The sequence below is a fragment of the Propithecus coquereli genome, unplaced genomic scaffold, assembly GCF_000956105.1.
Source record: "Propithecus coquereli isolate 6110/MARCELLA unplaced genomic scaffold, Pcoq_1.0 Scaffold1, whole genome shotgun sequence".
Taxonomy (NCBI): domain Eukaryota; kingdom Metazoa; phylum Chordata; class Mammalia; order Primates; family Indriidae; genus Propithecus; species Propithecus coquereli.
In genome coordinates this window covers 11,805,414-11,819,783 of record NW_012133857.1, presented here as the reverse complement: position 1 = coordinate 11,819,783, position 14,370 = coordinate 11,805,414, and the positions used below count along the sequence as shown (strand labels likewise).

Below are 14,370 nucleotides of genomic sequence, written 5' to 3'. Positions count from 1 at the left end.
TGGGACTACAGGCATGCGCCACCATGCCTGGCTAATTTCTCTATATATTTTTAGTTGTCCAATTAATTTCTTTCTATTTTTAGTAGAGACGGGGTGTCACTCTTGCTCAGGCTGGTTTCGAACTCCTGAGCTCAAACAATCCGCCCGCCTCAACCTCCCAGAGAGCTAGGATTATAGGCGTGAGCCACCGTGCCCGGCCTAATCTTTTTTTTTTTTGTGAGACAGAGTCTACCTCTGTTGCCAGGGCTAGAGTGCTGTGGTGTCAGCCTAGCTCACAGCAACCTCAAACTCCTGGGCTCAAGTGATCCTCCTGCCTCAGGCTCCCAAGTAGCTAGGACTAAGGCACGCACCACCACACTCAGCTAATTTTTTCTGTTTTTAGTAGAGACGGGGTCTTGCTTTTGCTTGGGCTGGTCTTGAACTCCTGACCTCAAGCAGTCCTCCTGCCTCAGCCTCCCAGAGTGCTAGGGTTACTGCCAGTTGCAGGGGATGGTGAGATCCTAGTGTATACCTTGGCTTGTCTCTGGATGTTCCCCAGACCATACCTTTGCTGTCAGGTGAACCCCTAGCCAGTTGTCCCCTTGAGAGTTTATCTTACTAAGTTCTTTCAAGTTCATCAAACCCATTTTATGTTCTTTTTAATGGTTTGCATAATTTGCACAAATAATTTTCCTAATTGATAGATTATTTTGCTTATATTCAGAATAATGTGGACATAAGTTGGTTTATACTTTACAACATCATGTTTTGTGTGTTTAGTATTAAAGTAGCATTTTATTAAACCAAAAAGATTCCATGCTCTGAAAATTAGGGCTTTGGTCATTCTTATGGTGGTCGAATATGGATCTTATCTATTGTGGAAAAGAGACATTTATTTGTTAAAGCCTAGTAAATTTCAGAATTCACTATGCCAGCCTGAGCAACAGTGAGACCCTGTCTCTACTAAAAATAGAAAAATTAGCCAGGCATAGTGGCACGTGCCTGTAGTCCCAACTACTCGGGATTCTGAGGCAGGAGGATCGCTTGAGCCCAAGAGTTTGAGGCTGTAGTGAGCTATGATGATGCCACTGTCTATCCAAAGTGACTCTGTCTCAAAAAAGAAAAAAAACAAACAAAAAAAACAAATCACTACAGATAATAACTTTTTCAGTGCCTGGTACACAGGAGACATTCATAAACTCTTTATTGAAGCACCTGATGATATGTTCACAAAGATATAAAATGCAGTACAGTCTAGTTTCTTTACTCCTGAATGTAGAGTGCAGTGTTCTTTCTGTGAGATGTGTACCTAGAGCCTGTTAGTGGACTTGAGAACTTGAAAAGCAGAATACTCTTCCAGTGAGTTCTTGTTTTTTCCAACTGGGTAGTCCTATTCTACACTATCTACCCTACAAAATATACAAGTCCTACAAAGCCTGAACAACCAACTTACACAGAATACCCACCACTGGACTATAAGAAAGACAGGAAATAGGTGTCCTGGCCCATCTCTGTCCTAGCCTACTCAGGCAGTTTCTTGAGTCTGGAAGTGTAAAACAATGCCTCCTTCAAATGCCATATAGACTGTTTTTCAACTGTTGGTGTCATCATACCACCATGGTTTCATTTTAAATTTCATTTTCTTGCATTGTTTTGAGCTATCCTAATCCTTTCTAGTGAAGTATTAGCAATGCAATAAAATGTAATGGACCAAGTCCTTTCACTGTCTTCCTTTGGTCCAGAGGAAGAGAGGAGCTATTTCCTAGCCTCACCTATTTGTTCTTCATATGTTCTAGGTGACATTCTTTCCCATCTCCTGTCAATCCTGAATCTACCAGCTATTCACTCTACCTCCTAGGGAAAAGTTATTTATCCTCCAAGCTTCTGAAGAAACTGATTTGTAAAAGAGGGCAGTAATAGTACCTACTTTATTAGACTTCTTTGGCAATGGAATGAAGTGATACACATAAAGTGCTCACCAGAGTGTCTGCTGGGAGTGAGCACTCACCAGCATCAGCAGATTCTATTTTATATGAGCTTCCTTGCTCATTCTTACCACCGGCTTATTCTTCTTACCCTATAGACATACTTGAGTCTCTCCTGTCCTCAAAAAACTCGTATATACTCCTCCCCTCACTTTGTTTCTACTCCAGCTAGTAACCTTTCTGATTTGTTTCAAAAGCCAGGCACAGTGGCTCATGCCTTAATCCTAGCTACTCAGGAGGCCAAGGTGGTGGGTTTCTTTGAGGCCAGGAGTTCAAGAGCCACCTGGGCAACTTAGCAAGACTCTGTCTCTAAAAATAAAAATTAGCCTGGTGCAGTGACATGATCTTATAGCCCCAGCTACTTGGGAGGCTGAGAAGGGAAGATCCCTTGAGGCCAGGAGTTAGAGACTAGTGTAGACTATATAGCAAGACCTTGTCTCAAAAAATTCCTTTTACAACCAGGCACTTTCAAAGTATAGTCTAATAATGTGGACTAAAAGAAGCCAGACACAAAAGAAAATGTATGATTCTACTTATTTGAAGTTAAGGAACAGCCAAAACTAATGTATGAGGACAGGATTAGATATAGTTACCTCATGGGTGGCGTTGTGGTGGTTTTGACTGAGAACTCCAGAGGGAGCCTTTTGGAGGATGGAAGTATTTTCTGTTTTGATCTAGGTAGGAGGTGGTTACACAGGTTTATACATATGTAAAAATTCACCAAGCTGTAGCTTTGACATTTGAGCACTTTAAATTATGGATGTTATACATCTGTCAAAACAAAAAGGGCTAAAGCACCATCCTTCACCACCTGTCACTTCTGCAGATCTTTCCTGCCATTCACTGTTCTTGGTCACTAGTATCTTTCTGCACATTTGAATCTTAACTCTTGACCTCCCAGGAGCACTGAACACTGTTAACCACATCTTCCTTTATGAAACTCCCTTCTTGTACCTAAAAGTACCTCTCCCTTATAAAGCTGTGGCTTTCACTCCCAACATAGGGCATTGAAATATCCTGGGACCAGATTAACTCAGGAACATCAGCTGTGTATAGTGCCCACTTGGGGCTCTGTGTGGTTGTCAAAGGACATGAAGTCTTACTAGTGCTTAGAGGAATATAGATTCTCACTGAAGACATAAGACCTACGTGGAATAAGAACACATGATTAGTATTGAATTATCTAATGTAGATGGTCATTGCTTTAGAAGTTAATAGTTGAGGGGTCAGAAACTGAAGTGTGCCTAAAAGCCTCTTCTCCCGTACCTGCTTGCCTAACTTGCACCTCCTTCTAGCCTTTGTTCATAGCTCACCTTCTCAATGAAGCACTGTTGTATATGGAAGCCACCCCTCCCCTAACACTCATATTCCCTGCTTACTCTTCTCCTGTAGCACTCATCACCTTGCAAGTCAACAGTATAATTTACTGATTGAATATGTTGATTGTTTATAGTTTGTTTACCCTGCCAGACTGTAAGTTCTATAAGGGCAGTACAGGGATATTTGTTTTGCCCACTGATAGATATATCTCACATGCCTAGAACAGTGCCTGGCACATAGTAAGTACTTAGTAAATTATTTGTTAATTACCTGAATGACTGTTTCAGCCACATTTAAAATCAAAATAAGCAAAGGAAAAGCCTGAGGCTCATAAGGGTAATATCATAGCACCTCCCTCACCAATGCAGAGCTTCTAGATCTATGCTGTCCTGTTGAGAGCTGTGTTTGATGGTCAAGATTATCTCTGGACCCCATATACCAGGAGGTAGACAGGAGTCACCTTGACACTGTCCTCAGCAATCTTGGCTACTAGTCCCTGTCAGAGGTTGCAGTAGCAGACCAATGTGCACAATCAGAAAAGCAATGCTCCGTGTATTTGGCAACCTGGCATATTCATGAAGATAAATCTGAATATTCCATGTTAATAGGTGTGAGACGTATTAGTCTTAGTTGGGTTGATATCCCCAGTGACCAGGATTCTCGTGTTTTGTTGTGAATTTGTTAGCTATTGATTAATTTGTAGAGTTGGAAAATAAATGCAAATCAGAGCTCAAACAGTAAGAAAACAACCTATTTCTGTATTCCGCTTAAACACTTTGTATGGCTCTGACCTGACTTCCTCTCTTCTTTCAGGGTGAAAAGGCTGATAGCTTTTACATCATAGAGTCCGGTGAAGTGAGCATTTTGATTAGAAGCAAGGTGAGCTTATGTATGATGGTGTGACTTATGCAATAAAGAGCTAGATGTATACACAGAAAGTAACTGTTTAAGTAATGTGAAGTGTGTTTAGTGCACCAGACCATCATTGTTATATGAAGTATGTGACTGGCAAAGACTCATATTTAAGCCCATCCATTGATACAGATTTAGTATATTTCTTCTTGTTCCTACTGCCTTTGCCTCTGTTATGTAATTAATGATATGAGGAACATTGGCCTACAAATAAATAAGAAAAAGATAAAAACCTTAATAGAAAGTGGGGAAATTGTATAATAAAAAAAATGCATATGGGGTAAATATGAAGAAAGCTTCCTTTTTAGAACACTGCTGACAAGGCCTCCAAGGACAATTATTATTATGGTCATTTGATGGATGAGGTGACCTAGAAAACTGATAACCTGTAAGTAGGAGTGATTCTTGCCAGTAAATTCATCATCACCATATTTCCCTTCCTCTCTTTCTTTTTCCTCCATCTGTCCCTCCCTCCCTTCCTTCCTTCATATATATTTAGTAAAAGTTAATATGGAGAAAGAAAGAAAAATATGATTATGGTCTATAAGATAGCTTGATTCTTAATTAAAAATAGATCTATTGTTTCACATGAAATAATAGTTTGAAACTTCTGTGTTGTTTTACTAGTTTTGGGTGTATGTTTGTACATTTCTCAGATATTCATTGAAATCTACTATGATCACAGCATACATAGTGCTAGGTGTGTGGAGTCAGCAACAGCATGGAACTGGGGAGTTGGGGGGGCTGTCAGAAATGCAGAGACTTGGGCTGTGCCCCAGATCTACTGAGTCAGAATCTGCATTGTAAGAAAACCTGCATTGTAAGGGAGCTGGTGAGTGTGTGACAGTATGATAAGTGCTACTCTAGAGAAGGGACTAAGTGGCATGAAAGTCTGCAGTCCCAGAAAATGCTTACAGAAATTGGAAAGAGAAAGTTGGCTTAGGTTTCAGAACAAACAGGTCAGTGTGGAAGGAAGGCCCACTGCTAGTATAGCAGTTTTATTTATTTTAAAAATTAACCTTAAAAAAGAATTCTCTTTCTGCCTATAACATAAAATGGTTCTTAGAGATTGAGACTAATTCTAATTCTTACCAATAAATTCTAAATAATTTTTACTTAAATTATTGTTTAGAAGATGGATGTTTTTTAAAAAATTAGGAAACTGTAGATATTAAATACAATGTAGTATATTATTTTTAAAAATTATTTACTTAAGTCTTCTTCTAAAAAATGGGAGGGGAAACCACTAACTTAAGGTACAGATAGTACTTAATAAGAAATTTTGTCACTGTAAAGTGTTGTCCAAGAAAGGCACAATCTCAAATCGGAGAGAAATAGCCCAAGGTTGTGGCTTATTACCTAAGGGAAGCGTTGTCATTATTTAGAAAGAATTAGCAAAAGACATTGTCTTTTCCACTGTGCCTCAAAGTCAGCATCTCCCAGAAGAATATATTATCTTCCACAGAAAATGATATGCACCTTACCTCTTGATATTTAGCCATTACCTGAAAGATGTTAGGACTCAAGCCCCAGGTAAAAGCCAACTCCTCTAATTGAGCAAGACCACTGACATCAGTCTGTGGAGTTTACATAGTACATTAGCGTTTTTGCAAAGTGAATTCCTCAGTAATTGTGTTGATTGTGCTGAGAAGGGAATACAAGAGTGTGCCCCTGAATATGCCCAGCTGTGATCGTGAAGTCAACCCAGGTCATGTTCTTTACCTGCTGTAGACTAAAACAAACAAGGATGGTGGGAACCAGGAGGTCGAGATTGCCCGCTGCCATAAGGGGCAGTACTTTGGAGAGCTTGCACTCGTCACAAACAAACCCAGAGCTGCTTCAGCTTATGCAGTTGGAGATGTCAAATGCTTAGGTAAGAAAAATTCTTTATGCATTAGTACTTTTTCTAGCTTGCAGTATTATTTTTTCCCATCAGCAAGCCTTAACTTACTCCATCAGCTCTTAACTCGCATCTTGGCCTGGACCTTTTATGTGACCAACCAGAGAAGGGTGAATGTATTCTTTTAGCAAACATTTCTGAGCACTGACTACATCCTATGAGCAAGACAGGCATACAGGCCCTCTGGCCATATGAAAAGAATAGTAATGGAGGCAGATGTTCCTGTGGGGCGGGGGAAACAGGGTGATCAGGTGCTGCTTGACTATGTGAAGTCTCAAACTTACATGACCCACTCCTACTGAGTTCATATAGAAACACCTCTTTTTCCAAGTGCCCAGTGTCCCAAAGTCTGATCTTCTACATGAATGGGTATATTTAGGAAAAGGTTTTCATGATGGAAATGACTTGAATTTTTAGAGAATTGATTCTCTCCCTCACCTCTTTTTAACAATGCAGTTATGGATGTACAAGCATTTGAGAGGCTTCTGGGGCCCTGCATGGACATCATGAAGAGGAACATCTCACACTACGAGGAACAACTAGTGAAGATGTTTGGCTCCAGCATGGATCTAATTGACCCTGGGCAATAGGTGTGCCACACCCCAGAGCCTTCTCAGTGTGACACCAAAACCTTCCGGTCAGCCACAGAACACAGAAAACAGACACGACAGAACCGTTCCTGCTGTTGCCACCACTGCTGCCATTGCTGTGGTTATGGGCATTTAGAAAACTTGAAAGTCAGCACTAAAGGATGGGCAGAGGTTCAACCCACACCTCCACTTTGCTTCTGAAAGCCCATTATTAGACCACTTGTAATGATTACTCCAACCCAGTTTTTACATCTTTGGTTCAGAATGGCATGTCTCTCCAACAATTTAAGTGCCTGATACAAAGTCCAAAGTGTAAACATCCTCCTCTCCTCTCTTGCTGCTACTGTTGCTTTTGGAAATTACCACAAGGTCTGCAGAAATCTGTATAACTGTAGACACCTCTTCCAATCTTTCTCAAAGGAGGAAATGTTGTAGCCTTCAATCTCTTCATTTGTCCTTTGAGAAAGTCCACATTTATTCACGATTGCAGCCTTTGGTTTTACAGTGAAAAATAGAGGCAGATGAGATGGACGTCTGTGGTCCAGTGGCATTGTACTGCCTACTAACAGCTGCACACATAGCTGTCTTCACACCCACAGTGATGCTTAGGAAAAGGCCCTGCCCAGGATGTTTACACAAAGGCCCTACCCAGGACCAGTAAGTCAGCACCCTAGAGCAGACTGATAGGGCAATGAGACCCATGTTAGAAAAGAAAATTAGGGTTTGGCACATTTTACCTGTAGTAGAGATCCAGGAAAGGTTTTCTGGGTTGGGGGTTTTGTTTTTTAATTTCTTTAGTGGGTTTTGGTTTGTTTAACCTCTGTGCAGTTTGCATGAATGAATTGTTATCCGTTTAGAAGGAGCCAGGGTCTGGAAGGTTGACATTGCTTTATCTAATCCAGATACTTTCTTGGACAACTCCTGCCATTTGTTTCCAGTTGTCCCTACCTGGTAATGGCAGTATGCTGGCAAGAGGTTATACTACAAAGAGAGCCCTTTCCTTTTACTTCAGAGTTGTTGCATAGCTTTGCCGTTGAACCCATCAATTTTTAAACTCTAAAGGAGAAGCTGGTTTTTTTGAAATTAGAGAAGATTATTTCTCTCTTTAGGGAATTCTACTTGGACATATTCATATATATATGGCGTTTGTCAGCTAACTCAGGCATTCATCGTAAAGATCAACAACTCTCTGTTTTAAAAAACTGGCATTATTTACAATTTCATAGAATTACTGCGAAGGCCTTTCTTGTTAAGATGTTGGGATATTTGGGGTTCCAATTGTTAATCCCAGAGGAAGGTAATTTAGCTTGTATTTAAAACTTTTTTAACCTTTTAATTATATCGAGTAGAATTCTGATGAATTATCCTAATCAGCTCTATTTCAGAAGGAATGTCTTTTTCCTTCAGAATGACTTAGAATCAGATGCTATAAGGGCTACTAGGAGCAGTGTGAAATTTGCATAAAGATAAATTTGGGTGCCGTGGCCAAGTTTGTATTAAGTGAAGAGGCCCTTTCCAATGTGCTTTTTTGTTTCTTTTTATTTGTATAACTCAATAAATCCCTAAGAGATATGTGCTGGAGCTTGAGTCATTCCTGTTGTGGATAATGATGGAGAGCCCACACAGTCACCTTCTACTGTCCACATAAGCTAGGCTCTCTGCTTTTGGACAGTGTGGCTGAGAAATTTCCGGAATGGATAACCCATCACAACCTTGGTAATTCCTCCTTTTTCTCTTATGTTCCATGAATTGACAGCAGGACTCTTCAGACTGCCCTAGATAGCCTACATTGCAACTCTCAGAATTATGAAAGGTTATAACTAATACTCCAAAATAGGCAGCTAGCACTGGTAAAGCCCGTGTGGTGATCCCACGTTTTCTTGAGGTTCTTCTTTTCTATGGTGTAGCTTTATTATCAAATAAATTCAGAAAGCAGTTCTTGCACTTTAACAGACAAGAACCATACCTGTTTCTTGCAAAGGTACGTTGGGCTTCAGGAGTGACACAGAGGTCCAGCCCCAGACCTTGTGAGTACTTTGAACACCAAGCAGATACCTCCTCCCCAAGCCCCATGCCAGCATTATTTAGGGCTGGCTGTGAATTCTGTGCCAGAGTCACTCCTGCAGGCTGCTAGGGATGGGACTTCCCATCCCGCCCTCTCACACATCCCAGTCTAGTCTTTTCTCTTCACAGAGCCCTCCTTGACACCTCTGACTCACTGATGGTTGCTGTTTTACAGAATAGAATTGATCAGGTTTAAGTCCTCCTGCTTTAAGTACTAGTTGACATGGATCATCCATCCAGACCCTCACTGTATATAGGGCCCCTGGGAGCATTTAGGTTGAAGAAGGGAGACTTTAAAGGGACCAGCGTGAGTGAAATAGGACATAGCCATTACCACAGTGCCAGGACATGACAGCGTTGCAATTTTTTTTGCAGCACGGGGAATCAAAGGTGGCAGACCAAGTTTGACTCAGGGCTGTGGTGTCCACATTGTCCACATCACCAAGCCCTGCACTGATGGTTGAGCCTCACAGGAAGGAGTGTGTGTTAGGAAGAGATCCCTTTATTAACTGTTTCATGTTGTTCTCTTCTATGGTTAGAGCTTCCTGCCCTCTTTTCTGGCTTTGCTGTTGATTTTAGATGGTAGAGAATATTCCTGAGAGCCTTGAAGTCCAACCTGCAGTATTGTCCTTCCTTTTGGCCCCCAGCTTATCCCACCCATTCTCTTGGTTGAATTCTCTGAAGGAAGGGTTCATGTGCTTTTGTCCTCTTAGTCAATGGTCTTTATGTATAATTGTGTTATATATAAGTGCTATAGATTCTTAGAAATCAGAGTAGAGCTTTACTTTGAGCAGTTTAATGAGTATGAATTCAGCAGCAAAGTGGCAACAAATGGTTCTCCAGCCAGGAGAGGTTACGTTCATCCTCTGACTGCTTGGATTCTCTGCTCACAGTGGTGGAGTAGTCAGCGAGAGGTGCCACTGGTGCCCCACAGCATCCTGGGCACACAGTGCTTTGTATGTCGTGTCATAGTGTACAAACAATCCTCTCTCATTTAGAAAAAGTGAAACAGCATTTTGCACAGAGTAAAAGGAAAAAGACCCATGAATGTCATCTTTTACCTTTTGTTTTCAGTTGGCTGATGTTGGAATTTTTGTTCTTGACAACCACTTGTATACCAATCTTGCCAAGATATGAATTGTTTTGGTTTTTCACTATGATTACCTCTTGTTCCTCCTGTCTTGACTGCTGACGTTCCTCAATGATTCTAATGTCTATTTTATGGGAAGCAGTCTTCCCATGGGTTTCCTTTACATACTGCAGGGCTATCTTTATACCTTAAAAAAAAAAAAAAAAAAAAAAAAACTGTCACTAACCTCATGGGGGATTTGCATAAAACCATTTAGCCCACCTTGTGCAAAGAGTAGATTCCTCATTGTTTTTTTAAGCTCATTGTAATAAAAACTCTAATTCAGCATTATTGTGCTACCTCAAAGGTAAAAATGTTTTAAGGTCTTCTTTTGTTCCTAAGTTCTACACATAGTGTTTGAAATGTCTCTCAATTGGAATTATTTTTTAAATCATTGGGGTGAATCTTATTTTAACCTATTTTACACTTGTATTTTAATCTCAGATGAATAAGTAATTGGAAAGTGATCAATTCTTGCTCTGTAGTTTTAAAGATATAATTAAAGTCACTGAGAATTAAATCATTGTTTGCCATAAACAAGGTTGGGTTTTTTTAAAAGGAAACTCTAGGACTCGGCTTCACTCTTGATTAATAAAGGCTGACAAATCATGTCTGACTTTCTGGTGCAGTTATGTTTACCCTGTCATTTCAGGGCTCCAGGCCATCACAGCACTCACCTGGCAGATACACTGTTGGGAATTGGGTATGAGCCCTTGGAAATAAGGGAGGAGACCTGAGCATGTATACTAGTCAGAGTTCTCCAAAGAAGCGGTCAGTCGATAGGGTGTGTGTGTGTAAAGAAATTATAAGGAATCGAGTCACACAATTATGGAGGCAGGCAAGTCCCAAGATCTGCAGGGTGAATCTACGAGCTAAAGACCCAGAAGAGCTGATGGTTTAGTTCCAGTCCAAGTCCGAAGACCTGAGATCCAGGAGAACTGATGTAGTTCTTGTCCAAAGACCAGCAGGCCAAGACCCAGGAGGAGCTGATGTTTCAGGTAGAGTCCAAAGGCAGGAAAAAAGCCAATGGCCCAGATCAGAGGCAGTCAGGAAGGAGACTTCTCTCTTACTTGGGGAAGGGTCATCCTTTTTGTTCTATTCAGGCCTTCAACTGATTGGATGGGGCCCACCCACATTAGGGAGGGCAATCTGCTTTACTCAGTTGACCAATTTACATGTTAGTCTCATCCAAAAGCATCCTCACAGAAACACCTAGAATGTTTGACCAAATATCTGGGCCCCTCATGGCCCAGTAAAGTTGACACATAAAATTAACCATCACAACATGGTACTTGAACTGTTGGGATGATGTGCAAGAGTATCCAATATATCCCTTGCTAAGAAGATGAACTCACGAATGAAATCCAGCAGAAAACATCTCCTTTCTAACAGTATTATTTATATCATTTCCTTCTGTGTAACATGGCTATAACCAGAACTAGCAAGAATGCTGTGCCAGCCCATTGTACCTATAATTTCTTTCCACGTGGCCAAAGGAAGCTCATTCTATAGTAAAGCTATGTTCCATTTTATCTTGCTCTCATTTAGACAGAGACACTTGGCTGTACCAAAGGGCCAAGTGATGGAAACATGAAATACCCACCCAGGGCCCAAGAAACTGGTAGCTGAATGCTCTCAAAGCCAAACTGGTCTTTCAAAAGTGGCCAGACGCAGTGGCTAGCACCTGTAATCCTAGCACTCTGGGAGTCTGAGGTAGGAAGATTGCCGAGGCGAGAGATCAGGAGTTTGAGACCAGCCTGAGCAAGAGCGAGACCCTGTCTCTATAAGAAAAAAATAGAAAAATTAGCCAAGCATGGTGGTGTGTGCCTGTAGTCCAGTTACTCAGGAGGCTGAGGCAGGAGGATCACTTGAGCCCAGGAGTTTGAGGTGGCAGTAAGCTATGACGATACCACTGCACTCTAAACAGGGCGACAGAGACTCTGTCTCAAAAAATGTGGTTTGATTTTGGTGGTGGTATTGCTATGACTCTAGAAGTTCTAGTATGGAAAACAGGATGGAGATTGCTCAAAGAACTAAAAGTAGACCTACCATTTGATGCAGCAATCCCACTACTGGGTATTTACCCAAAAGAAAAAAATCCATTTTACCAAAAAAAGACACTTTGCACTTGGATTTTTATTGCAGCACAATATACAATCGCAAAGATGTGGAATCAACCCAAGTGCCCATCAATTCATGAGTGAATTAATAAAATGTGGTATATATATGCCATGGAGTACTACTAAGCCATTAAAAATGAATTAATACCTTTTGTAACAACTTGGATGAAACTGGAGACCAGTGAAGTATCACAAGAATGGAGAAACAAATACCACATGTATTCACTATTAAATTGGAACTAACTGATTAGCACTCATGAACACTTGGGGAAGTAAAACTCCACAGAAATCAAGCAGGTGGGAGTGGGGAGGAGGGGATAGGTGAAATCACACCTAACTGGGTGATGGATACATTTAAACTTTGACTGGAGCTGTACAAAAGCAATCTATGTAACCAAAACATTTGTACCCCCATAATATTCTGAAATTTAAAAAAAAGTTATAGGATAATGTCAAGATCATATCATCCACAGTCTCAGCATTACAGGAGGATTTTTTTTTTCTTTTTAAGAGACAGGATCTCGCTCTTTTGCCCAGGCTGGAGTGCAGTGATGCGATCATAGCTTACTGTAGCCTCAAGCTCCTGGGCTCAAGCAATCCTCTTGCCTCAGCTTCCTGAGTAGGTGGGAGTGTGCCACCATAGCTGGTGGCACGATTTTTTTGTAGAGACAGGGTCTCGCTATGTTGCCCAAACTGGGATTTTGCTTTCTACATTAGTATGTTCTAACAGGAGGCTAGAAATTAGTCCCATCAAAGTTACCTTATTTTATCCTCAGTAATCTTAGCGAATCACTTAATTTTATAACAACAGAATTAAAAGTGTTACAATACGGAAGGAAATTAGGGTCATTTAATAAGGTATCATGTTAAGTATAAATTTTGCTTCCTTTACACATCCTCTCTAAAGACAAATGTCCCATCACAGGTTATGGCCAGTGATAAATACTGTTTGTTACCTGGTTGTTTTTGGATATACAAATAAAATGCAGAGTGTCAACCAGGAACCAGTTGTGAATTGAGATAAGTATTACCAAGTTCTGAATTGGAATGTCAGAAGTTAGGTCTGACTAAGCTCATTTTTTCATTGAACAAATCCCTATGACCAGCCATGGACATTCCCGACACTGTGTTTAAACCCCAGGAATTAGCAACAGTAATGAAATGGTACTGAGTCCACCAGGGGCTTCCTGGACCTTTCCTTCAGGCCTGATGGAGTTTATCCTCCACATTTCCAGACTCATAGCATCCCCAGTCTCCCACTTCAAGGATGATTAAAACCAGTATCTGTTGTCCTTGGTCATGCTGCTTTTCTCTCTCTGGGCTGCCGTTGCCTCTTCGTAAAATGCATGGTCTAGGCACAAGCATGTGATTTCCCTCACTGCTCTACCTTACATCATGCAATTCTGGTTGCAGAAGCATCCTGAAAGCTGTGAAAGGAGAAAGGCTAGATTTAAGATGTGAAGGACTCCTCCCAGGTGGGGACTTCTCTGTAATTGTCATTTTTTTTTTTTAAGAGACAGGATCTCACTCTGTCACCCAGGCTCTATTATAGCTCACTGCGGCCTTGAACTCCTGGGCTCAGGTGATCCTCCTGCCTCAGCCTCCCAAATAGCTGGGACTATAGGTGCGTGCCACCATACTCAGCTAATTGTATTTTTTATAAAGATGGGGTCTTGCTTTGTTGCCCAGGCTGGTTTTTAACTCCTGAGCTCAAGCTATCTTCCTACCTCATCCTCCCAAAGTGCTGGGATTACTGGTGCGAGCCACCGCACCAGACCAGAAATTGTTATCTTTTTTTTTTTTTTTTGAGACTGAGTCTCACTGTGTTGCCCAGGCTAGAGGGCCGTGGCGTCATCCTAGCTCACAGCAACCTCAAACTCCTGAGCTTAAGCAATCCTTCTGCCTCAGCCTCCCGAGTAGCTGGGACTACAGGCATGCGCCACCATGCCCGGCTAATTTTTTCTATATATTTTTAGTTATCCGATTAATTTCTTTCTATTTTAGTAGAGACGGGGTCTCGCTCTTGCTCAGGCTGGTTTCGAACTCCTGAGTTCAAACAATCCGCCCGCCTTGGCCTCCCAGAGTGCTAGGATTACAGGCATGAGCCACCACGCCCGGCCAGAAATTTATACTAGTCATTCTAAACATCATGAAAAAGGTTGGCAGCGATGCCTTTCTGACCTCATTTGCCTTCTATGATGACAAGTGCTAAGAATCAAAATTTTTCTGAAGGTGTCTCTTTTATGTGACATTTCCTTCCCAACCAGAATTCTTGATCCTGTGGGCACTTCTTTCTATTCTATAAAACCAGTTGTCTGGCTTATCCTTGAATACACAAAGTTAGGCAGTGCCCAGCCCATTTATACACCAT

At 41.2% G+C, this 14,370-nt stretch overlaps 1 protein-coding gene across 1 annotated transcript in view; it reads left to right on the top strand.

Moving 5' to 3' along the window:
• Nucleotides 1-10,488, top strand: part of PRKAR2A (protein kinase, cAMP-dependent, regulatory, type II, alpha) — a 95,107-nt gene extending 84,619 nt beyond the window's left edge. The window contains exons 9-11 of the mRNA XM_012638112.1: nucleotides 4,098-4,163; nucleotides 5,928-6,069; nucleotides 6,553-10,488. Of these exons, the coding sequence (XP_012493566.1) occupies nucleotides 4,098-4,163; nucleotides 5,928-6,069; nucleotides 6,553-6,686 (342 nt within the window). The 3' untranslated portion in view covers nucleotides 6,687-10,488. The remainder of the gene's footprint in view (nucleotides 1-4,097; nucleotides 4,164-5,927; nucleotides 6,070-6,552) is intronic.
• Nucleotides 10,489-14,370: the final 3,882 nt, after the last annotated feature.